Raw genomic sequence first — 26,127 nt, 5'->3', positions numbered from 1 at the left:
TTATAATAATATCAGGTAAAAACAACGTTATCGCTCCAAATCTTCAACAGAACAGTCAGTCAGACACCATGGCAGCAGGTAGAGAGTAGGCCTAATGTACAAATGAAAACTCCTCCCACCTCAGAAAATTTTATATTTTAAGATCCCACACAACACAGTAGTTAATGACCTCTGATGGCTTTTTATCTGAGGTCATTGAACATACACTAAATATACAAAAGTATGTGGACACCTCTTCAAATTAGTAGATTCGGCTAATTCAGCTACACTTGTTGCTGACAGTTCTATAAAATTGAGCACACAGCCATGCAATCTCCATAGACAAACATTGGCAGTAGAATGGCCTTACTGAAGAGCGGTGACTTTCAGCGTGGCACTGTCATAGGATGACACTTTTCCAGCAAGTCAGTTTGTCAAATTTCTGCCCTGCTAGAGCTGCCTCGGTCAACTGTAAGTGCTGTTATGGTGAAGTGGAAACGTCTAGGAGAAACAACGGATCAGACGCAAAGTGGTAGGCCACACAAGCTCACAGAACGGGACCGCAGAGTGATGAAGCGGTAGCACGTAAAAATCATCTGTCCTCGGTTACAACACTCACTAACGAGTTCCAAACTGCCTCTGGAAGCAACGTCAGCACAAAAACGGTTCGTAGGAAGCTCCATGAAATGGGTTTCCATGGCCGAACAGCCACACACAAGCCTAAGATCACCATGCGCAACTGACAAATCTGGGTTTCGCAGATGCCAGGAGAACGCTACCTGCCCGAATGTATAGTGCCAACAAGTTCGGTGGAGGAGGGATAATGATCTGGGGCTGTTTGTTGGGCTAGGCCCCTTAGTTTCAGTGAAGGGAAATCTTAACGGTACAGCATACAATGACATTCTTCACAATTCTGTGCTTACAATTTTGTGGCAACAGTTTGGGAAAGGCCCAATCCTGTTTCATCATGACAATACCCCCGTGCACAAAGCGAGGTCGAGATCGGTGTGAAAGAACTTGACTGGCCTGCACAGAGCCCTGACCTCAACCCCATCAAACACCTTTGGGATGAATTGGAACACCGACTTGCTTGCCAGGCCTAATTGCCCAACATCAGTGCCCGCCTTACTAATGCTCATGGCTGAATGGAAACAAGTCCCCGCTGCAATGTTCCAACATCTAGTCGAAAGCCTTCCCAGAAGAGTGGAGGCTGTTATAGCAGCACAGGGGGGGACCAACTCCATATTAATGCCCATGATTTTGTAAAGAGATGTTCGTCGAGCAGGTGTCCACATACTTTTGGTCATGTAGTGTATCACTGCTCGAGGCCAACAACTGTACTACTCATCATGAGCCAATAATAGGCCTAATGATCTGTGTGCACATGCATGCAAGCAAGCAGACAGTAAAATAAGCTGCCACAACCACCACATTATCTTTTATTAGGCTTTATCGTATTTAGGAGATTTCTGTTTGAGGCAGAGAAACTTGAAAACAGGCATATCCTATATTGGGGAGGTGCCAGAATGTCAAAACAGAATCACACATCCCTCTAACATTCATAAAACCAGCCCCAGTCAAATGGCTGACTGCACTTGTAAATGAACCCACTATTTTATGCTAGAAGCTTTCATGTCTGGGAGTGACACACAAACTGCCCTTCAAAACACGCACACACACACACACTCCTTTGAAGAGGCTAAAACACTACACACACACACACACACACACACACACACACACACACACACACATCTGGGCACCATTCCTTTATGTTTTTTCACAAAGACTCCTGATGTGAGTAAGTTTCAGAGAAGTTTTCATCAACAGAAAAAAAAGTAGAAAGGGCTGAAACAAAAGAAAGAAAAGTTTGTGAAGTTTTAAAAAGAGCATGCAGTAACTCCCCTGCGTTGAGAGTGAAACGTAGAAGTGTCTTCCTTCCCGCTCAATGTGGAAACAGGGGCTGAACTGCTCACTATGGAGAACCAAAGCCTTTGATACCTCAGACACCTGGTAACTAAGGGGAGCCACACAGCTAGTAAGATCGCAGATGAACATCCTCACAGAGAAAATTGTCCTTCCTTGATGCAGGAGCAGAGGACACTGAAAACAAATCTCTGGACATGGTGCCGTCTGCCTCTCCTGCTGCTGGTCTAGTTTCAGGCACTGCCTTCATTGACAGAACAACCCTGAAGGCACACTGTGATGGGTTTCACTAGGACCTGGCCCGGAGGAAACTCGACCACACTAAAACATTCACGCGCACAAAGAAATACTGCCCTGCAACAAAGCACTCAACTAAAAGCTTCACATGCATACATCCATAATACATAGAACATAACAAAATGCCCTAAAAACAAGTTGTTCAAATCTGTTTTCCAGTTTTATGCATATGCATCAGTAATGGGATGATGGAGGATAAATGAAACACTGTATGTAATGTAAAACTGATTAAACAACTCGAGTCTGGCTCCTCTCCTCCATTCCTCCGTCAATGGCATTGTGCTTTGCAAAATGAACACTAGATTTGTACATTGGACTCCAAAATCACAGCCTTGTCTTGATCGTGCCCATTTAAATACGTTAGCTGACCCATTTAAATTCCAAAAGCTGTTGCTCAAATGTGATTGAGCATACAGTACGAGTCAAAAGTTTGGACACCAACTCATTCAAGGGTTTTTCTTTATTTTTACTGTTTTCTACATTGTAGAATAATAGTGAAGACATCAAAAATATGAAATAACACATATGGAATCATGTAGTAATAAGAAATCTGGAACATTTCAAGAACTTTGAAAGTTTCTTCAAGTGCAGTCGCAAAAACCATCAAGCACTATGATGAAACTGGCTCGCATGAGGACCGCCACATGAAAGGAAGACCCAGAGTTACCTCTGCTGCAGAGGATAAGTTAATTAGTTACCAGCCTCAGAAATTACAGCCCAAATAAATGCTTCACAGAGTTAAAGTATCAACTGTTGAGGAGACTGCGTGAAATCAGACCTTCTTGGTCGAATTTCTGCAAAGAAACTACTACTAAAGGACACTGATAATAAGAAGAGACTTGCTTGTGCCGAGAAACAGGAACAATGGACATTAGACTGGTGGAAATCTGTCCTTTGAGATTTGAAAATTGCGATTTTTGGTTCTAACCACCATGTCTTTGTGAGACGCCGAGTAGGTGAACGAATGATCTCCGTATCTGTGGTTCCAACCTTGATCGCACCTCCTCCTCCATGCTGAGTGTGGGGGTGCTTTGCTGGTCACTGTCAGTGACTTATTTAGAATTCAAGGCACACTGTCATCAGCATGGCTAACACAGCATTCTGCAGCGAAACACCATCCCATCTGGTTTGTGCTTAGTGGGACTATCATTTGTTTTTCAACAGGACAATGACCCAACACACCTTCAGGCTGTGTAAGGGCTATTTGACCAAGAAGGAGAGTGCTGCAGCAGATGACCTGGCCTCCACAATCACCCGACCTCAACCCAATTGAGATGGTTTGGGATGATTTGGACCGCAGAGAAGGAACAAAAAAATCTGCCAGCAGGTGCTCAGCATATGTGGGAACTCCTTCAAGACTGTTGGAAAACTATTCCAGGTGAAGCTGGTTGAGAGAATGCCAAGAGTGTGCAAAGCTGTCAAGGCAAAGGATGGCTACTTTGAAGAATATAAAATATATATTTTGATGCGTTTACCACTTTTATGGTTACTAAACTAGTTATGTCTTCTCTATTATTCACTACAATGTAGAAACGTTTTTTTGTGTGTTTTGTTTTTAAACCTTGAATTAGGTTTGTCCAAACTTGACTGGTACTGTATTTCAATAGACTAATACTTGTGCTTGCTCGCACGCACACAGTAAACACTCACACATACCATATATGTTTGCGTGTGTAATTGTTCCTACCTGTCGTGATCTCAAAGCAAGTATTTGATTAGGGTTTAAGCTCCACGCTTGGCAGTGTATGAGAAAGATAATGGCTGAGGGCTAATTGCTGGTGATTGTGCTTGCGTGGCTCTCTCGCATGCTAACGTTTCAGAGTCATTATGCAGGAGGCTTTTAGATTGAACCGATATGCTCTACAGAATGCAGCCTACTGCTGCCCCACTCTATGGGCTGCCTGCATTCACAATGGTTAGCTAAATACACACTACTTTGAACTGGCAGCACTAGCTTGTCAATGTTTCTTCCATTATTGATCTTGCCCTAAGTGAGTCACATTGACCTCCGCCCTAGCAGAATTAGCCAATCACTGATCCAAAAACTATTATGTTCCGACTACTGCATCAGTGTAGATATAGGCTGATACCACCCCAGCTAGCAATTCTAGGAAAATGGAACGTTTTTGTCATGTTACCCATAATGGCCCCCTGATGTTTTAGAGTCCAGTTTTCCGTTAGTTTTGGGAACATTCTATGTATGTTAACAAACATCTCCCGTGAATCTATTTAACATGTTTTGGCATTAGAGTTATTTCCTTAATCCCAAACAGAATTTACCTAGAACGTGGTTACCATGTTCTCAGAATAAACAATATACATGTTCTACACACGTTTAATGTGACATTGCAAGAACATTCCTGTGTCCAGTTTTCTGAGGGTTAGGAGAATATTCCATCAACGTCACACCGAACATTTTTTATTTAACTAGGCAAGTCAGTTAAGAACAAATTCTTATTTTACAATGACGGCCTACAATACACAGAACATGGGTTGCCAGAATATAATATATTACATGATCTCGACACGTTTCACGGGACATTGCAAGAACATTCCTGTGTACAAGAACGTTTAAAACATAGGACATTCTGCCATGGTCCCGTGTAGGTTATTGGATAATTCACTGCTTGTTCCCTAAAGACGTTTTTAGGACGTCGCCTGATGGTCCTAAAGAAACATCACCCCTTGTTACTGTTGCCAAGCCCATCAAGGACCTGATCCATTCAGAGCTCTGTCTGTTGGCAAGGTTAGGAACACACACACACACAATGCTTTCAATATACAGCATTTTCAACATACATATTTGACACACATGATCACATCGTGCATGGTCATTTATACAGTCATTACTATTCAACATGTTCTTACCTAGGACTTGAACACACATGCTCTTGGTTCACGGCATTCCGATCTTTCCGCTACGCCACGTCTGCTTGCTGTACACTGTACTGCGTGATAGTAAACCCACAATCCAATCAATGTGTACAAACGCGTTAGTTAAAGTTTGTTGACTATAACGTTATGATGACAAAGACGTAGGCTATAAAATGTGAAGTGTGTGTTCGAGTGATCAGGGGTGTATTCATTCAGCGGATTCTGTTGCAAAACGTTTCTTAAACAGAAGCAAACGGAACAAAATGGGGAGGGAACTACCTAATTTTGTCAAAAAAAAAAAAAGATTGTTTGTCCAATAGAAACTGGTTGGACGAATGACCACCCTAGATCAGCTAGACGCAGGCAAGTGTGTGCAATGCTGTACTGAAGGTGTCGCTGTCTTTCATCTTAATTACTCCAATAGGTCTCACGACCTGTGCACCTAAGTTATAAACTTTCATTTGTAGGCTACGTTGCAGCAACCGCATGATGGTTATAGGGCAAATCAGAGTATCATGTAGTAGCCTAAACTTATTAATGTTACATTGACCTGGGTGAATGGAAAATGAATGACAGACATCCAATAAGCTGTAATAGAAACAAGGCCATGCTCATATAAAAAAAAGTCCTCTCTACTCTTAATACGGCACTGACCGGCATGGCTGTTGGTCACATGTTGTGTTTGTCCGTTATTCCAACACACTGGACTACAAGTGTGAATCCTTGGCCTAGGGTTAACAAATGCTTGCGTAAACACAGGATTGAATCGTATCACAAGAACGAATCGCACTACACCGGCTCCGACACTCGGAGGTGGCAGGGCTTGCAAACTATTACAGACAAAAGGGAAGCACAGCCGAGAGCCTACCAGACGAACTAAATAACTTCTATGCTCGCTTCGAGGCAAGTAACACTGAAACATGCATGAGAGCATCAGCTGTTCCTGACGACTGTGTGATCACTCTCTCCGCAGCCGATGTGAATAAGACCTTTAAAAAAGGTAATTCACAAGGCCGCAGGGCCAGACGGATTACCAAGGCGTGTACACCGAGCATGCACTGACAAACGTCTTCAATCTCTCCCTGTCTGAGTCCGTAATACCAACATGTTTCAAGCAGACCACCATAGACCCTGTGCAAAAGAACACTAAGGTAACCTGCCTAAATGACTACCGACCCGTAGCACTCACGCCATGAAATGCTTTGAAAGGCTGGTCATGGCTCACATCAACACCATTATCCCAGAAACCCTAGACCCACTACAAATTGCATACATCACCAACAGATCCACAGATGATGCAATCTATTGCACTCCACACTGCCCTTTTCCACCTGGACAAAAGGAACACATACAGTTTAAGTCGGGTGTTTACATACACTTACGTTGAAGTCATTAAAACTCCTTTTCCAACCACTACACAATTTCTTGTAACAAACTATAGTTTTGGAAAGTCGGTTAGGACATCTTTGTGCAAGACATTTTTCCCCAAAATTTTTTACAGATTATTTCACTGTATCACAATTCCAGTGGGTCAGAAATGTACATACACTATGTTGACTGTGCATTAAAACAGCTTGGAAAATTCCAGAAAATTATGTCATGGCTTTAGAAGCTTCTGATAGGCTAATTGGCATAATATGAGTCAATTGGAGTTGTACCTGTGGATGTATTTCAAGGCCTACTTTCAAACTCAGTGCCTCTTTGCTTGACATCATGGGAAAAATCAGAAAAAATAATTGGAGACCTCCACAAGTCTGGTTCATCCTTGGGAGCAATTTCCAAATGCCAGAAGGTACCAGGTTCATCTGTACAAACAATAGTACGCAAGTATAAACGCCATGGGACCATGCAGCCGTCATACTGCTCAGGAAGGAGATGTGTTCTGTCTCCTAGAGATGAACGTACTTTGGTGCGAAAAATGAAAATCAATCCCAGAAAAACAGCAAAGAACCTTGTGAAGATGGAGGAAAAAGGTAGAAAAGTATCTATAGCCACAGTAAAACGAGTCCTATATCGACATAACCTGAAAGGCCGCTCAGCAAGGAAGAAGCCACTGCTCCAAAACAACGATAAATAACCCAGCCTATGGTTTGAACTGCACATAGGGACAAAGATCGTACTTTTTGGAGAAATGTCCTCTGGTCAGATGAAACAAAAATAGAACTGTTTGCCCATAATGAACATTGTTATGTTAGGAGGAAAAAGGGGGAGGCTTGCAGGCCGAAGAACACCATCCCAACCGTTAAGCACAGGGGTGGCCGTGTCATGTTGTGGGGGTGCTTTGCTACAGGAGGGACTGGTGCACTTCACAAAATAGATGGCATGAGGAAAGGAAAATTATGTGGATATTTTGAAGCAACATCTCAAGACATCAGTCAGGAAGTTAAAGCTTGGTCGCAAATGGGTCTTCCAAATGGACAATGACCCCAAGCATACTTCCAAAGTTGTGGCAAAATGGCTTAAGGACAACAAAGTCAAGGTATTGGAGTGGCCATCACAAAGCCCCGACCTCAATCCCCTAGAAAATGTGTGGGCAGAACTGAAAAAGCGTGTGCGAGCAAGGAGGCCTACAAACCTGACTCAGTTACACCAGCTCTGTCAGGAGGAATGGGCCAAAATTCACCCACCTTATTGTGGGAAGCTTACGGAAGGCTACTTGAAATGTTTGACCCAAGTTAAACAATTTAAAGGCAATGCTACCAAATACTAACTGAGAGTATGTAAACTTCTGACACACTGGGAATGTGATGAAAGAAATAAAAGCTGAAATATATCATTCTCTCTACTATTATTCTGACATTTCACATTCTTGAAATAAAGTGGTGACTTCATTCAACTGTATGTGAGAATGCTATTCCTTGACTACAGCTCAGCGTTCAAAACAATAGTGTCCTTAAAGCTCATCACTAAGCTAAGGACCCTGGGACTAAACATCTCCCTCTGCAACTGGATCCTGGACTTCCTGATGGACAGCCCCCAGGTGGTATGGGTAGGTAACACATCCACCACACTGCTCCTCAACCCTGGGGCACCTCAGGGGTGCGTGCTCAGTCCACTCCTGTACTCCCTGTTCACTCATGACTGCACGGCCAGGCATGACTCCAACACCATCATTAAGTTTGCTGATGACACAACAGTGATAGGCCTGATCACCAACAACAATGAGACAGCCTACAGGGATGAGGGATGAGGTCAGAGACCTGACCATGTGGTGCAAGGACAACAACCTCTCCCTCAACGTGATCAAGACAAAGGAGAGGATTGCGAACTACAGGAAAAGAGCACGCCCCATTCTCTTCGACGGGGCTGTAGTGGAGCAGGTTGAGAGCTTCAAGTTCCTTGGCGTCCACAACACCAACAAACGGTCATCCCCCCAGGAGACTGAACAGATTTGGCATGGGTCCTCAGATCCTCAAAAGGTTTTACAGTTGCACCATCGAGAGCATTCTGACAGGTTGCATTACTGTCTGTTATGGCAACTGCTCGGTCTCCGACCGCAAGGCACTAGAGGGTAGTGCGTACGGCCCAGTACATCACTGGGGCCAAGCTTCCTGCCATCCAGAACCTCTATACCAGGCGGTGTCAGAGGAAGGCCTTAAAAATTGTCAAAGATTTTTTTTGGGGGGGGTAGAACGTTTTCTTTGAAACCATCAGGCGACCTCCTTTAGGAACGTCCTCGGAACAAGCTGGGAACTATACAAAAACCACCAGGGGACCATGACAGAACATCCTGTTTTAAAGGTCATTGGACACAGGAATGTTTTTTGCAACATTCCCATGAAAAGTGTCTAGAACATTAATATCTTATATTCTGAAAACATGTTCTGTGTGTGTTTGGTGTGATGTGGATGAAATATTTTTCCTAACCCTATAAAAAACTGGACACATGTTCTTGCAACATCCCATGAAATGTGTCTAGAATATTAATATTCTGAGAACATGGTAACCACGTTCTGGGTAAATTCAGTTTAACATTAAATGGAACGGTCTCTTGGAAACAGTCCTTGTACATCACCGGAACATTCCTATGAAAACGTTAGGTAATGACGTAAGGAACGTTCTCTAAAGTTGTGGGAACGTTTGTTGTTTGCTGAGACTATAACAGACCCACAAACCTGCTCTACAGATACAGATAACGTTTTTTTTTACAGGGATAGTGTCAGTACAGGTGTCAAACTACCCACACTGTATCTGCCAAACTACACTGATCAGTACACAAAGTGCTACACTAGAGCTCCAGACAACATCCCTTAGTGCTTCACTACACAAACTGGCCTGCAATGACAACACAACCCTGCACTAAAACGTGTCCCCATCATGCAATAACACTAGACCGCTAATGTGACCCTACTGCACCAAGAGTAACAAAGCCCACTCTCTCTCCCTCTTTCCATGGTCGGTCTGTTCAGCACATTTCTTGTGTCACAATCTGCTGGCTCTGCACTTGTTCTTTTTTCCAGGAGCTATTTTTATCACGTTGGACATTTGCATCACAAAAGGAGGCAGGGCCTGTAACTTAAAGGAGGAGAGGAGGCACAGATAAAAAAAACACTTCAAAGCCATAGTCACCAGGATTTTTGATATTTTCGTTGTATTAGGAGTTTTGGCACGCATTGAACAACAGGCGGTATGGAGCTCATTGAACTTAGGGGGTGCTGGGGGTGTGTGAGGGGTGAGTAGGGGGACTGCTTTTTTGAAATCTTTGAAGATGAAGCGGTGGCAGCCTGCGATCAGCTGTGAGCTCAGGCCAGAGGGTCCTTCCTGCCTTCTGCCTCATATTCATCAGATGAGGAGGAAGTCAGGCAAACTGACAGCACTGACAGACACACACCTGGACAGAATTACACACACCTGGGGGAAAAGACACTCACCCAGAGAGGGCAGAGACATGCGCACACAAACACACATTTATGTTATGTTAACCCACCTCCAACTCTCAACCCTGTCCTTCAACATCCAGTGTTATTTATTATCACTTATGGTGCAGCTTCAAACACAATTCCTCCAGGATTGGCATGGTGAACGTATCAGTCATTTATACAGCTGGATGCTCCATGATGCATAGCGGGTTAAAAAAGCCTGTCCTTCAAGGGTTCTCAGCATGGGATTTACACCTGCAACTCTGGGTTATACTGTAATCTGTTCCCCCAAACCCCTCAGCTGTACTAATGATGCATCAACACATACACAGACAGAGCGAGTGAGAAAAATAGAGAGAGAAATTGTGGCCACTCACACTAATTAATCACAGTGGGACGAGAGAGAGAAATAAATAGAAAAAGAGAGCCAGAGAGAAATAGAGATAGAAAAAGAGAAAGCGAGAATGAGAGAGCCAGAGGGAGAGAAATAGAGATAGAAAAAGAGAAAGCGAGAATGAGAGAGCCAGAGGGAGAGAAATAGAGATAGAAAAAGAGCGAGTGAGAGAATGAGAGAGAAAAACAGAGATCGAAAAAGAGAGAAATTGTGGCCACTAACACTAATTAATCAGTGGGAAATGTCATAGTTGAACGTCATCTTCCCATGACCCCAGGGAGCCAACACGCCGTGGCGTCACAAGAGTCACCCTCACCAGTCTGTCTGACCTCCAAGCAGTGTCTTTATGCAATCCTTAACCTTATCCTCTACATTCCATAACTGTGCTGCTGATCAGAGGACATCCAGACAGGGAGCAGTGTTTGTGCGCTAGTGTGCGTTTGTGGGGCTGAGGTCACTTACGTGGTGGAGGAATGAGTGGAGGGGCGGAGCTGACATTGTGGGGTGGAGGCGGGAAAGGAGGCGGGGGGATGTTGGGAGGAAAAAAGGGGGGCATCTTAGTGGGAGTAGGCTCAGCATCAGAGGGGGGCTCAGAAAGCACCTGCAATGCATGCACCCACACACACGTACATACAAAAACAAAGCTCAGACTAGGTAGGTACATTTAATAGCTTAATGCAAGGAGGAAAGATAGGGGGTGTTTCTCACTATGCATACTACCGTGAACATGCAAACATTGCAGTACAGGAGGGTCGGGGCATGAGTCTAAATCAAAGTATGTGAAACGGTGCACTGGGGGGGGGGGGGGGGGCACTTCTCGGATGATAATTCTGTTAGTACATTCAATACATGATCAAAAGTATGTGGACAACTGCTTGTCGAACATCTCATTACAACAAAATCTTGGGCATTAATATGGAGTTGGTTCCCCCTTTGCTGCTATAACAGCCTTCACTCTTCTGGGAAGGCTTTCCACTAGATGTTGAAACATTGCCCCGGGGACTTGCTTCCATTCAGCCACAAGAGCATTAGTGAGGTTGGGCACTGATGTTAGGCGATTATGCCTGGCTCGCAGTCGGCGTTCCAATTCATCCCAAAGGTGTTCGATGGGATTGAGGTCAGGGTTCTGTGCAGATCAGTCAAGTTATTCCACACCGATCTTGACAAACCATTTCTATTTGGACCTCGCTTTGTGCACGGGGACACATTTCTTGCTAAAACAAGAAAAGTTGCCACAAAGTTGGAAGCACAGAATTGTCTAGAATGTTATTGTATGCTGTAGTGTTAAGATTTCCCTTCACTGGAACTCGTTAGTGGACCTCAGTAGTGAGTGTTGCAACCGAGGACAGACAATTTTTTACACGCTACGCACTTAAGCACTCGGCAGTCCTGTTCTGTAAGCTTGTGTGGCCTACCACTTCGTGGCTGAGCCGTTGATGCTCCTAGATGTTTCCACTTCACAATAACAGCGCTTACTTTTTGACCGGGGCAGATCAAGGAGTGAAGAAATTTGACAAACTGAGTTGTTGGAAAGGTGGCTTCCTATGACGGTGCCACATTGAAAGTCACGGAGTTCTTCAGTAAGGCCATTCTACTGCCAATGTTTGTCTCTGGATATTGCATGGCTGTGTGCTCGATTTTATACACCTGTCAGCAACGGGTGTGGCTGAAATGGCCGAATCCACTAATTTCAAGGGGTGTCCACATACTTTTGGTGATGTGGTGTATTTTGAAGCATGCATCGATGCAAGCTTCAGAGTATGCACAGGAATATGACCCAACCGTGTAAAAAAAAAAATGTTTTTATTGAATACAATGAACATTATTTGATCTGATACAAGAGATGTTGCCCATTCAACTAATATGTTGCCTGAATACAATATTTTATCTTGGTACGTTAATAAATACATACCGTGTCCATTTGTGGCTCGTTTACCTGCCTACAATACCCACTGTCAAAGCACATAGAAATGTAATATGGCTAACAACTTAGAATTAGTAGCTATCTACCCACAAAGAATAGACAGCTAGCCATGTACCTAGCATAACACTTGTTTTTCGTCGTTTCTACCTGTTAAACTAGCTGGCTAGCTAGATTATTACGATTCCCATACAGCTAGCTCATAAGTATGAAGTAAAACATTTGCTTAGTGTATAAATTTGTTTGGTCTCTATTGCCATTGTCCTGGCTGGAAGTGAATGAATGGGGAGGTGCAGGGTGAGGTCATACTACAGGGGGAAGTGAGAGTGCTTCTCAAATCAATATTTTATGTGTTCTCCACACTTGTCCTCACAAGAACGTACTCAAGAGAACGCCCTCGGAGAATAGACTTGAGCATGAGAGTGCGGCGCACGATAGTATGTATATTGAGAAACACCCAGGGTGCATTTAGAATATCACATTAAAACAGACATATTACCTGGATGTTATTTCCTTCTATATTGTGACGTCTTCGTCCCTCTACCCGGCTGATGGTACCAGTTTGTCCCCCAATAACATCAATGGTGCCGCTTGGCTTTCTACTGACCAGCGCAGAACACAGAGTAAACATACATAATACAACTGGTATCTGTGCATGGAGCATGTATAACAAGTATGCATATCTCTTGTTTTTGTCAAGTTATAAAATGCAGAGACATTTCAGGATGTGACCTGGGTATGGCCTTTTGCCTTCAAATCCCATAAACTACAGATGTAGAAGACTTATATAAATGCCTGTGACCCCATCACCATCCTCCAGGCCCATTAATTCATGACCTTCCTTATCTGGGTCATCCTCTCACTGCACTCTGCTAACAACACTTCCCCAAAACACCCGTCCCCCCCCGTCCCCCCGTCCCCAAACACAGATGGGACACTAACCCCTTTCTGTCACTAGGACTTAATCTAAAGTAAACATTACAAGAGGAAAGCATAAAAACTGCATCAAGCAGCAGCCCGATGTGATGCTATGAGCTACAGTCTCACTAATGCCCCCTCGCTCTGTCCCTCTCTCTGGCCTCTAAAAACACCAGAATATCAGATAAATAGAAAACAAAGCAGCTTAGCCCCGGAAGCTGACACACACATCGCAACTTAAAATGACAGTTTTATGTAACATTCCACCAACAGCCTCCCTTAGGCTGGACAGTCATCTAGAGAATGTGGAAAAAATAAAATACGTGCTCCTTCAACCAAGCATCAAGTTTCCACTTTCACCCTTCTGGAGCTGCCAGCGTTCTCACAGCTCAATAGAGTGAGAGAGATGGTCTGTAGTGTAGTGTGGGACCTCGTTTAACACTTTATCCTTTGCACAATGCCGTGTGTATTTGTCATGCTCTGACTTCCTGCTTTCCCCCTGGCTGAATAATGCTTACAATCATATGACCTCCACTGTGGGAACCATGCTGAGGGAGCAACGAGGAGGAGGGGGCATTATATAGAGACGGACCTTTAATTAAGTGGCTCATCTTAGTCACCCTTGTCCCCCTGTCTGTAGTCTGGACCAACCTGACATGAGCCATGCTAAAACTCACAATAGACAGGATTGGAGGAAGCAAGTGAGCGAGAGTGTAGCTGAGGGGAGAGGGAAAGAGCCAGAGCTAAAGTGAGAGAGCGTGTGTGAAAGAGAGGACAGCTAGAGTGAAAGAGCGTGTGAAAGAGAGAGAGACAGCTAGAGTGAGAGAGGGCGAGAGAGAGAGGAGGGGTGGGTGTGTGTGTGTGTGTTTGTAATAGTCCATCACTCCTCCTTGAGGCGTAGAGCACCTGGTCCCTGAGTGGAACCAGAATGAGGCCATGGGGCTGAGAGGAGAGGAGGAGTATTTACTAACAGTCTGCTAATGCCTGCTACTACGGGCCCAAGCCCGTAAATGATTGGCCGCTGTAATTGAGCAGTCAAATTCCATGGCCTCCGTCTTCACACGGTAAAAGCAGCCCCCCCACAGGGCTCAGCCTGCCCCAACGCTAAACAACGCTTCACAGGTGGCCGTTAACAGGAACGTGACGGGAGGTGGTGCACATGAGGACTTCATTAGAGAGGGAACAGAGCACTTTAACTAAGCAACGCTCGCAGCACCTCTACCTTTATTTCAAACCACTTAATAGTTAAGTGACTTAGCATACCTTCCATGACTTGTAACATTTCAGGATGTAACATTGTGTTTGGTAAGAACATTACCTCAGACACAGGTACCACTGACCAATACAAACGTGACCCATTGACTGCCAGGTCGTAGTTGTAAATGAGAACTTGTTCTCAACTGGCCTACCTGGTTAAATCAAGGTGAAATAAAAAAAATATAAACAAATTGGCCACCTTGATGGGGTCCAGGTGACACTGACCAGTGAAGTGTGGCAGTGATGACCAGCTAGGCTGGTAGTGGTTACCACAGACATGCATAGTCTGGTCCTTTATGCCATAGCTGCTGTGATACATACACAGTGGTAGAAAGGGAGGGGGAGGGGGGACCAGGGTACCTACCTGGAGGAGCCTGAATTGTAGTGGTTGCTGGGGGAGGAATAGTCAGACCTAAAGCAGGAAAGGGCCCCATCCCTATCACCATGGGCTGAACGTCCCTGGTGGACCTAAGAGGAAGAGCAACTCACTCACACAGCCTCAACAATGTCAAAGCCTGAGAATGTTTCTTAAAATGGGAACAATTCTTGCACTTATAATATTATAGATTATCACAGTATATCTACAGTGCCTTCAGAAAGTGTTCAGTTCACACCCCTTGGCTTTTTCCACATTTTGCTGTGTTACAAAGTGAGATTAAATGAATTGAATTGTGTAATTTATTTTATTAATAGAAAATAAACCACTAATATATCTTGATTAGATAGGTATTCAACCCCGAGTCATTACATGTTAAAAATCACCATCGGCAGCGATTACAGCTGTGAGTTTTTCTGGGTAAGTCTAAGAACACAGCACACCTCAATTTTATAATATTTGCGCATTATAAAAAATATATTCAAACCATGTCAAGTTGGTTGTTGATCATTGCTAGGACAGCCATTTTCAAGTCTTGCCATAGATTTTCAAGACGATTTAAGTCAAAACTGTAACTAGGCCACTTCGGCACATTCAATGTCATCTTGGTAAGAAATGCCAGTGTATATTTGACCTTGTGTTTAAGGTAATTGTCCTGCTGAAAGGTGAATTTGTCTCCCAGTGTCTGCTGGAAAGCAGGCTGAACCAAGCAGACTGTTTTCCTCTAAGGTGTTGCCTGTGCTTAGTCTATTCCATATATTTTTTTTATCCTAAAAAAATCTCCCTAGTCCTTGTCAATGACAAGCATACCCATAACATGATGCAGCCACCACGCTTGAAAATATGAAGAGTGATACTCAGTGACGTATTGTGTTGGATTTACCTCAAACATAACGCTCTGTATTCAGGACAAAAGGTACATTTATTTGCCAAATGTTTTGCAGTATTTGCTTTGGAATTTCCCTTATTCTTTACAGGCTTCCTACTTTTCACTCAGTCATTTATGCTAGTATTGTGGAGTAACTACAATGTTGTTGATCCATCCTCAGACTCCTATCAAAGCCATTAAACTCAGTAACTGTTTTAAATTCACCATTGGCCTCATTGTGAAATCCCTGAGCGGTTTCCTCTCCGGCAACTGAGTGAATTGATACACAATCCAAAGTGTAATTAATAACGGCACCATGCTCAAAGGGAAATTCAATGTCAGCTTTTTTATTTGACCCATCTAACAATAGGTGCCATTCTTTGCGAAACATTGGAAAACCTCCCTGGTCTTTGTGGTTGAACCTGTACTTCAAATTCCCTGCTCGACTGAGGGATCTTACAGAAATTGTATATGTGGGGTAGTCATTTAAAAATCATGTAAGAGACTATTATTGAACACAACATGAGTCCATGCAACTTATTATATATGACTTAGCTAATTTTTACTCCCTGTACTTATTTTAGGCTTGCCATTACAAAAAAGGGTTGAATACTTATTAACTCAAGACATTTCAGCTTTTAATTTAAAATGTATTTGTAAACATTTCTAAAAACATAATTCCACGTTAGCATTATGGGGCATCGTGTGTAGATTGTGTGTCCATTTTAAATTCCGGCTATAACACCACAAAATGTGGAAAAAGCCAAGGGGTGTGAATACTTTCTAAAGGCACTGTATGTCCAAAAGTAATGATATCGTACCATGATTTTAGTGGCTGAAGCGTGGTTCATGCCCTCATACCCCATGCGTAGTCTCCTCTGTTTCTCACAGTAGGTCTTCCAGGTGTCCTCGTTAAAGCCATAGTTAAAGTAGTCCGAGAGGTCCGATCCTAAACACAAACATAACTGAAAGCTGAACAGACCCCATCACAGACCATTCATCAGCCAGACCTGAGCTCACACCTGCACAGAACACACACAAAGACATAACCTCACACCAACCAACACACACACCCCTTACCAGGCTTTCTCCACGGCTTTTCTTCAAAAGACTCTATGTCGACCTCCAACACAGGGATTCCGTTAACACTGCCCAGTGCATCCAGGTCCACTCCTTTGGCTTTGGGGCCAACTGCACCGGAAATGACAGGACACAGTCAATGACACATTCACTTCACACTCTTACCACTACCATTAATGTGGGTCTGGATGAGTTCCTACGCATGCAGTGACCATAATACACACTCAAACCGGTGCGCCTGCCATCTACTACCATAACCCGTTCAAATGGACTTGTATATTTTGTCTTGCCCATTCACCATCTGAATGGCACACATACACAATCCATGTCTCAATTGTCTCAAGGCTTAAAAATCCTTATTTAACCTGTCTTCTCCCCTTCATCTACAATGATTGAAGTGAATTTAACAAGTTACATCAATAAGGGATCATAGCATTCACCTGATCAGTCTACGTTATGGAAAGAGCTGGTGTTCCTAATGTTTTGTACACTCACTTCTAAGGTCAGAAGTCAGGAATAGATGAGGGGTGTTTACCTGACGCATGTGTTCTCCCTGCAGCCTTAATGTTGAGATTAACTGGTGTGGATCCAAAAGCACTACACAATGAAAGAAGAAAAAACACACAAATCATCACCACAAGAAGGGGACACACACAGAGACATGCTGCACTTACACAGACAGCCCAACTCATTGGTTTCACTAATTGTTCTTTTGACCAATCACATGAGATATTTTCACATCTCTTTTTCAGAGCTGAACTGATTGGTCAAAAAAACTATTATTGAAAGAAAAACAAATCTGAATTGGGCTGCCTGTGTAAACGCTGCCCATGACTCATGCGGGGACTGTGCTTTGATGACCCCTGAAAGTGACATGGGTGGTGAGATAAAATGCTGCCAAAGATGCATACTGTAACATAGAATCATAACTCATAAAATGATGTGACAAAGGAGAGGCAACAGTAATAGATGTTAGTTGCGCCGACAGCCAGGTGAAAAAAAGCACTCTACAAAAGGGTTTTCCACCTAAAATGTACAGGGTCTAATATATTATGCTCTTTTCAACTCAAGTTGGAGCATCAAAACTAATCCAGATTGCAGGACAGTAACACACTGTTGTATTTAAAACCAGTTAAATGTAACTAAAGTCATCAGAAATGTAATCTACGTAATCCCCAAAAGTAATGATTTATCATGAGAGGGCCATAAACAATAACTAGTAATGCTGCATACTCAAAGAAAGGTTAAAACCTTTCTGGTAAAAATTGTTAAATTGTTGAGCAGTAGTCACTATTGAGGACACAAGCTAGAGAACCCAGTACAAATATGATGAAAATATAAAAGATTTTACATTATGTATTTCCTATTGAACAAAACTGTACGAATAAGGCTTGAAATGACTTACAGTTGAAGTCAGAAGTTTACACACAACTTAGCCAAATACATTTAAACTCAGTTTTTCACAATTCCTGACATATAATCCAAGTAAAAATGCCCCGTCTTAGGTCAGTTAGGATCACCCCTTTATTGTAAGAATGTGAAATGTCAGAATAATAGTAGAGAGAATCATTTATTTCAGCTTTTATTTCTTTCATCACATTCCCAGTGGCTCAGAAGTTTACATACTCTCAATTAGTATTTGGTAGCATTGCCTTTAAATTACTTAACTTGGGTCAAATGTTTCAGGTAGCCTTCCACAAGCTTCCCACAATAAGGTGGGTGAATTTTGGCCCATTCCTCCTGACAGAGCTGGTGTAACCGAGTCAGATTTGTAGGCCTCCTTGCTCACACATGCATTTTCAGTTCTGCCCACAAATTTTCTATAGGATTGAGGTCAGGGCTTTGTGATGGCCACTCCAATACCTTGACTTTGTTGTCCTTAAGCCATTTTGCCACAACTTTGGAAGTATGCTTGGGGTCATTGTCCATTTGTAAGATCCATTTGCGTTCAAGCTTTAACTTCCTGACTGATGTCTTGAGATATTGCGTCAATATATCCACATAATTTTCCTTTTCTCATGATGCCATCTATTTTATGAAGTGCACCAGTCCCTCCTGCAGCTAAGCACCCCCACAACATGATGCTGCCACCCCCGTGCTTCACGGTTGGGATGATGTTCTTCGGCTTGCAAGCCTCCCCCTTTTTCCTTTAAACATAATGATGGTCATTATGACTAAACAGTTCTGTTTTTGTTTCATCAGACCTCAGGACATTTCTCCAAAAAGTATGATCTTTGTCCCCATGTGTAGTCGCAAACCGTAGTCTGGCTTTATGGCGATTTTGGAGCAGTGGCTTCTTCCTTGCTGAGCGGACTTTCAGGTTATATCGATATAGGACTCATTTTACTGTGGATATAGATACTTTTTAATACCCGTTTCCTTTCCTGTTGTTATGGGATTGATTTGCACTTTTCACACCAAAGTATGTTCATCTCTAGGAGACAGAACGTGTCTCCTTCCTGAGCGGTGAGACGGCTGCGTGGTCCCATGGTGTTTATACTTGCGTACCATTGTTTGTACAGATGAACGTGTTACCTTCCTGAGCGGTGAGACGGCTGCGTGGTCCCATGGTGTTTATACTTGCGTACCATTGTTTGTACAGATGAACGTGTTACCTTCAAACGTTTGGAAATTGCTCCCAAGGACGAACCAGACTTGTGGAGGTCTACACTTTTTTCCCCCCTGAGGTCTTGGCTGATTTCTTTTGATTTTCCCATGATGTCAAGCAAAGAGGCACTGAGTTTGAAGGTAGGCAATGAAATACATCCACAGGTAAACCTCCAATTGACTCAAATTATGTCAATTAGCCTATCAGAAGCTTCTAAAGCCATGACATAATTTTCTGGAATTTTCCATGTTGTTTAAAGGCACAGTCAACCTAGTGTATGTAAACTTCTGACCCACTGGAATTTTGATAGATTATTTCACTTATAAATCACTGTGTCTGTAAACAATTGTTGGAAAAATTACTTGTGTCATGCACAAAGTAGATGTCCTAACCGACTTGCCAAAACTATAGTTTGTTAACAAGAAATTTGTGGATTGGTTGAAAAATTAGTTTTAATGACTCCAACCTAAGTGTATGTAAACTTCCGACTTCAACTGTATATGCTTTCTAAATATAGCAAAATCAAATTAGAAAATTACACCTTCCTTATAACTGTAAAATACATATGTATGTTTAGTGTTAGAGAACATTTGCATATTTTTCTGAAGGTCTCTCTTGATCAAAACGTCTGCCCACGTTGCTGTGAAAGTCTCACGGAGCTCTAGCTTGACTTCCTGAACTCGTTATGAACTCGCCTTTCATCTCATATTAATCTTGTCCATCTATGACAAACAGAAAGTGCTTTTTAAAATCTATTAATTATTTTTGATTAATGGCTATAAATCGATCTCTGAATGTGCTACCATGATAAAACCACTCTCTCCTGCTGAGCTATGATGTAATGATTGAAGGCATGTGCTTTGTCCGTGACTGTAATATAGGAAATAGCCAGGTGTTGATGGACAGTCGGAAGAGCGAATTAAATGGTAGGAGGGACATCCCAGCTTCAAGTGGTTTCAGATTTCACATCCTACGTCACACAGGCTCAGAAATACTATTGTGTCCGTGGGAACCAGGGCTATCGCTCAAAGCAAGCCATTTTGATCTACGGTATCCACAGATCGCTTTATAAGCGAAAATGTAGGTGGGAACTGGTACAAGAACCACGCAGGTCAAAAAAGGGGACCTTACATCTAAGAGGTTAACACCTTGCTATTGTCTAGATACTCACTTGAAAGGCTGAGATGAGCCTCCGGTCTTTATATCGCCAATGGTTACACACACGTCATCATCATCCTCACTGTCACTGTCACTTTCTTCATCTTCCTGGCCTGTATCCTGACATTACAGAAACACAAAGACAATAGACATTCATAAAAGCATGTTTATATGAATCACACACACAGTTAAAGAGGAATATTCCAAGTAGAAAGTTTGGTTCTGAGGGAATTCCATGATGGATTGCCATTCCAACAGGTGAGTCAGGTTCAGAAGGGTGTTGTTTATCCCAGGTTGACTCCTCCATAACCCTAAGCAGTAGGTACCTGCTTCACTACTCCATTCTCCTGGACCTCCTCAGCAGTCGGCTGGGCCTTTGCACTGTGAAAAAAACACAACATCACTAAGACCACAAAGTCTACTTAAACTGAGACTTTTGTAACATTTGAAGAATAGACAATAAGGGGAAAGTTAAGAGATGTGCAAACAGGGATATCACTTGTCTGCAGACTAAATACATTTCCTTATAAAGGGATACATGTAAAATGACAGCCTATTGCCTGAAGAATCCCGAACGTAACGTAATAGTCTCTCTTTGAGCTGCTGGACCATGTTGATTCTGAAAAGGGTCAACTCTCTTCATAATTTCTTTAAGCGAACCAGAGCTTGATAGATGTGATATCATTTAGATAACATGCTCCCCATGGCATGTTGCGTGACACACACACACTCTCTCTCTCTCTGAGGGCTGTGTTGTAAGTGAAGTAACTGTAGCTTAATTGATGAATAATGCTGCATTTACGCCGAGGCGATATGCTTTAACGAAGCCCAATGCAGCAACCATCAGAATCCCCATCTAATGATGGCTTAGATCCACTTTACCCCATTCAAACAAACAAGTGCTTGCCCTGCCACAGATTTAACAAGCATCCAAACTGTTCTTAATGTTCCACTTGACAGGCCGCATATTTCAGGCGTTGCTTGCACAGTGGCGTCAAACACACACAACCCAGAGATAAGGATTATGATTGAGCAGTGAAAAGTGCATTCAATCTGAACGCTTCATTAATAAAGAAAAATTGGTCCTAATGGGGCATGAAGCTGCTGCTAGCCCATCTTATTTCAAATCAGTTCACTGCTTACTGTCGTAAATTATCACTCACGGTCAAAATGGTTTTAACACAAGAATCATTAGTGCAATAAAACAGATTTGCAGAACCAGTACAAGTTGACTAAGAGTGAATAGTGTAGCTATACGTTGTGAATCTCAAACAGCATAACATAGACACGTGATTAATATATTCGTGTAGAAAGCTGAACAGGTGTCATTTGTGTAAGTGCCACAAAAAAAAGTGTGTAAGAGGGGTATAAATAAATCATGTGTGGATGTGTGTCCAATATTTGTATTATGCTGCAAGTATATACACACCTAATTTATGTGGACATAAGTCTTTTACAAAAGGAACAATTTAACAGTGTAGTCTGGTGTAGGTCTGGTTTGCAGGAATGCTCTGTACATATATGAGATCTAGGCAAGTGGTAAATTGAGGACAGAATAGGACAGACAGCCAAGTGACTGTCTGCTATGTAAAACAGACAGTTTAACAGTGGGTGTTTTACCTGTCACGTACCTATTAGGTGCCTCTTCCTCTGCTTTCTCCTCACTCTCATCTATCACAGAAAAGAATCATACATATATGCATCATACACACACTTCAAAACCTAAACAGACAAAATGACAGTCTCCAAAAATCTACTGTAAATGCCAGAACTCAATAATTCCTTAGGTTTAGCAAGAGAAAAAAAAAACTCCCCAACAGCTGTTGCGATGTCAACGTGGTAAACTGGTGCACGTGTTGTTTCTGGTGTTGTGGTTAACTTTCTAGCTAACAGAACTGTTAGCTCACGTACTTTCAAGTTTGCCAAACACAGAACAGTGGACAACATGTTACTATTTATGCGCTAGATAGTGTCAACAAATCTGTTTTGACTTGCATACCTCCATATAACCATTCGTCTTCATCGCCCCCGCTTGCGTCAGTTGCTTTGTCCATTTCTGCGGACATGTCTACCCAAATCCAGTCACTTCTTCTGTGAATCACAACTTGACAGATATTCTATCAAATACAATAACTGACAACGAATTGAAAATCAAGTTATTTCGCCAAACTTGAGATTTTTACAGAACAGATATTCAAATGTCAAACTGTTACATATAACGCGTATTTAAAAAATAATAATAACGGAATAGGACGGCGTGTCACCTTATCGGTATTCGGTAGCATACGTTAAAAAAAACTTAATGGTAAAAAAAAAAAAGTGACAGTTTACTTTACCCACACACGTTTCTATAGGGACCTTTCTATACACGACGTAAATCTACGTCGGAAGAAACAGGACTCTACCATTGGTCAGTATGTCTCGAGAGTGACAATGTTTCAATTTCTTATATAAAGTAGTACAGTATTTGTTAGGGTCAAACAAGCTTGCTTTGTTTCTGAACTCATGACAAGCATACCTGTATTTATGTATGGTTCATTTTTTTCAATTTACTCAAAAAAGAAATGTATTTTTGTGTAGTGTGGATAGTATACAGCTATTATGAGGAAACTCTAATTAATTTGCTTTCAGTTTTGTAAGAAGTAGCAAAAATATATATAATGTTTATTTTTAAAAAATAATGTAGAATAGTCTGTATACATACAAGGTACACAAATAGACAATGATAACATATGCTAGGGGGTAAGAAATAGCAAATGCAACACATTCTTAGATGAAACCGGCGCAGCAGCTGCATGATGACGTGTATCTGTCGCGACGTGGAACGCCACATCACTATTAAGAGACTCACATGTGTTTGTGTTGTTGTTTTGAAATAACTTCTACCTCACAATCTTATAGAAATCTTGTATATTTGGTCGGTCTAAACGACGGTTGCATTTTCAAAATGTTACCGATTGAGGTCTTTACGTGTTTCCCCGGTCAGATGTGGGACAAAGTGTTGTCAAAGGTAAAGAAAGCTGTTGTTTTCATGGACGACAAGTGTGCTGAGAGTCTTCATTGGAACGGTGGAGCTACAAGTGTATTTGAGGCTGGGGCTCGGAATTTAAAAGAGTTTTCAAGCTTCGAAGCCGGTGGTGAAAACGAACCAAAGGCTGTGTTTGTGGTGAGCACTCTGCTGAAGGGGAGGACAGCTGACATTATCAAAGACATTATTGGACTCAGTCACTTTCAGTATTGTGTTGTTTTCACCACCGTAGCCCACTCTATACAACTCTTCGCTAACAATGTCACTGCTGAATTAGAGGGGAACCCTGTGTTCGAGCGGTTTGAAGAGAAGCTGAGCGAGTGGATGGGAGACATGAACTACACCGCTGAAGTTATACATGCGCCCGTTGTCTTCGCTCCGGTGTCACCACAGCTCCTTCTCACGCCAACCTTCGCGCACCTGTTCCCGCTGTTGCCACAGGACCTCAAGACCATCAATATAAAGCGAACAGAGAAGAAGAGGTTTGTCAGTTTGACTGATGTTGACATGCAGTCTCTTACTCCGGAGCTGCAGATTGAAATTAAAACCCTGGCCTCTGCGGTTAATTGCATGTTTGAGTCCACCAGCACCCGGGAGGAGAGCTTTGCAGTGGGTCCAATGAGCCGTCTTATCGCTGGGGAACTGGCCAACCATCCTCAAGCAAAAAGCCGCAGAAAGACTGCCACCAATAAAGCATCCATCGTCTTCATCGACAGGACACTGGATCTAACAGGTGCATGTCACAGTCTTGTACAATTTCTGATTTTCATAAACATGCCAAGATGCAGCAGAGTCAAACACACATGCACACTTTCCCCACATCTCAAGTACATAATCTTGCTGCACCTCCCGTCCTAACAGAAAGGGTATTTTATTGTGACACCTCCGTAGTCCCTATTCTATTCCACTTACACAGGCGTTTATGTTTACTTGGACTATGTTGTTGGTTTACATTTCTCTATGTTTGTCCTCGTCCTCAGGGGCTGCTGGTCACCATGGTGACAGCCTGGTGGAGAAGATCTTGACTGTGCTGCAGCCTCTGCCAGGACACACCACTGATGTTCAGGTGGACATGCAGGAGCTCACTAACCTGCAGCACATCCCAGACTCCCAACCTACCCTGGCTCCAGGCTGCCTGGCACAGACCCAGTGAGTAAATCTGTGCTGGAACAGTTATAGGCAAAATATTACAATATTGTTGAAAAGTCAGTTAGATAGTTCACTTTTTGGGGGGATTTAAAGAGGGTTGTAGTTTAATGTAGAAAAGGCGAAGACTAGAGAATGGGTTCTGTATGTTTTTCTCACCTAGGTCACCTCTGATCAGTAGTCATTATGCTGCTGTATCTGATCTTATTTTCTCATAATTTTAAGCTGAATTTTGTTTGATTTGGTGGCGTTTCTGTCCATTTACTTTCCTTTGTCCAAGGTTATGGGTTAGTCTGACTGTAATTCTGCTCTGATGTTTATGACCCAAGCTCTAATTTATCATGTCTACTGTATAACAAGGTTTCTAATGTTGAGGTTAATTTCTCTTGGCCCACAAGCGTGAAAACAGTGTTACTTGTTGTGCTGAATCTCTCTTCCCCTCTCTCTTTCTCTCTAATATTGTTCTCTGAGTCTTGGTCAGTCATTATCTCTCTCTTTCATAATCTCTCCCTCTCCCCTCTTACCTCTACATTTATGGGGGAACACATGACTGACATTAAAGGCATACTTCGGGATTTTGGCAATGAAGCCCTTTATCTACTTCCCTAGTGTCAGATTAACACATGGACACCTTTTTATGTCTCTGCACCCAGTGTGAAGGAAGTCAGTTTCACAAGCCAATGCTAACTAGCGTTAGTGCAATAATTCAAAGTCTATGGTATCTACTAGCATGCTAGCAGTTACTGTGTACTTCTAGTCATTGCGCTAGCACTAGTTAGCAATTGCGCTAGCGCTAGTTAGCAACTTCCTTCAAACGGCACTCGGAGACATACAAATGGTATCCACGAGTTCATCTGACACTGCAGAAGTAGATAAAGGCCTTCATTGCCAAAATCCTTAAGTATCTCTTTAAGTACCAGCGGTTCAGTGGAGCGTGCCTCCAAGTCCGGACATTGGGCATGCATGTGTTGGCTTCCTGCAGTGAGGCTGTAGTACATGGCAGGGATTAGTCCTAGCGTTATGTGTTCCACTCTTCCTCTGCCTGAAAATTCTCTCATTGGCTATGAGATGGCCAGCTCTGTTCTTCAGTGTGTCTAACTCTTGTGTTTGCCTGAGTGGGCACCAGCTCCTGGCCAGTGGGTGGTGGAGCTGGAATGGAAAAGGCCTTGTTTGAGTGGGTGGGAGGTTCAGTCCTAATGGAACAGTTCTGCTGGTTCTGCTGGGTAAGAGCAGCTTAGACAGGGAGGGTGCTGTAGCATTTAATGTGAGCACAGCAGGGGGTAGGACAGGCCCCACTGACCACAAGAGAAAGGGCTTGGTCTGCAGCATGTAGGCTATACCAAGCACCTGCACATTCCCACAGAGCTCTCACTATGTGGATGTACTCAACTCAATCTGTGTGCTCCAATTAGCGAATCCTGTGTGTTGATCATTTGGA

At 42.8% G+C, this 26,127-nt stretch overlaps 2 protein-coding genes across 4 annotated transcripts in view; one reads left to right on the top strand and one right to left on the bottom strand.

Moving 5' to 3' along the window:
* fip1l1a (FIP1 like 1a (S. cerevisiae)) overlaps positions 1-22,934 on the bottom strand; it is a 47,805-nt gene extending 24,871 nt beyond the window's left edge. For 2 of the 3 annotated variants that reach the window (XM_055923006.1, XM_055923008.1), the window contains exons 1-10: positions 22,515-22,934; positions 22,147-22,186; positions 20,842-20,896; positions 20,529-20,635; positions 17,285-17,346; positions 16,750-16,860; positions 16,491-16,618; positions 14,790-14,893; positions 12,750-12,852; positions 10,792-10,930 (exon numbers count right to left, since the gene is read on the bottom strand). In XM_055923006.1, the coding sequence (XP_055778981.1) occupies positions 10,792-10,930; positions 12,750-12,852; positions 14,790-14,893; positions 16,491-16,618; positions 16,750-16,860; positions 17,285-17,346; positions 20,529-20,635; positions 20,842-20,896; positions 22,147-22,186; positions 22,515-22,581 (916 nt within the window). In that variant the 5' untranslated portion in view covers positions 22,582-22,934. The remainder of the gene's footprint in view (positions 1-10,791; positions 10,931-12,749; positions 12,853-14,789; positions 14,894-16,490; positions 16,619-16,749; positions 16,861-17,284; positions 17,347-20,528; positions 20,636-20,841; positions 20,897-22,146; positions 22,187-22,514) is intronic. The other variant, XM_055923007.1, reaches the window with a different exon arrangement.
* Positions 22,935-23,304: 370 nt separating this feature from the next.
* The window catches only part of LOC129855386 (sec1 family domain-containing protein 2-like), a 180,891-nt gene continuing 178,068 nt past the window's right edge, over positions 23,305-26,127 (top strand). Inside the window, exons 1-2 of the mRNA XM_055923002.1 lie at positions 23,305-24,276; positions 24,524-24,692. Of these exons, the coding sequence (XP_055778977.1) occupies positions 23,367-24,276; positions 24,524-24,692 (1,079 nt within the window). The 5' untranslated portion in view covers positions 23,305-23,366. The remainder of the gene's footprint in view (positions 24,277-24,523; positions 24,693-26,127) is intronic.

The sequence above is a fragment of the Salvelinus fontinalis genome, chromosome 5, assembly GCF_029448725.1.
Source record: "Salvelinus fontinalis isolate EN_2023a chromosome 5, ASM2944872v1, whole genome shotgun sequence".
In the NCBI taxonomy this organism is placed as follows: domain Eukaryota; kingdom Metazoa; phylum Chordata; class Actinopteri; order Salmoniformes; family Salmonidae; genus Salvelinus; species Salvelinus fontinalis.
This window is presented reverse-complemented; position numbering and strand designations above follow the sequence as displayed.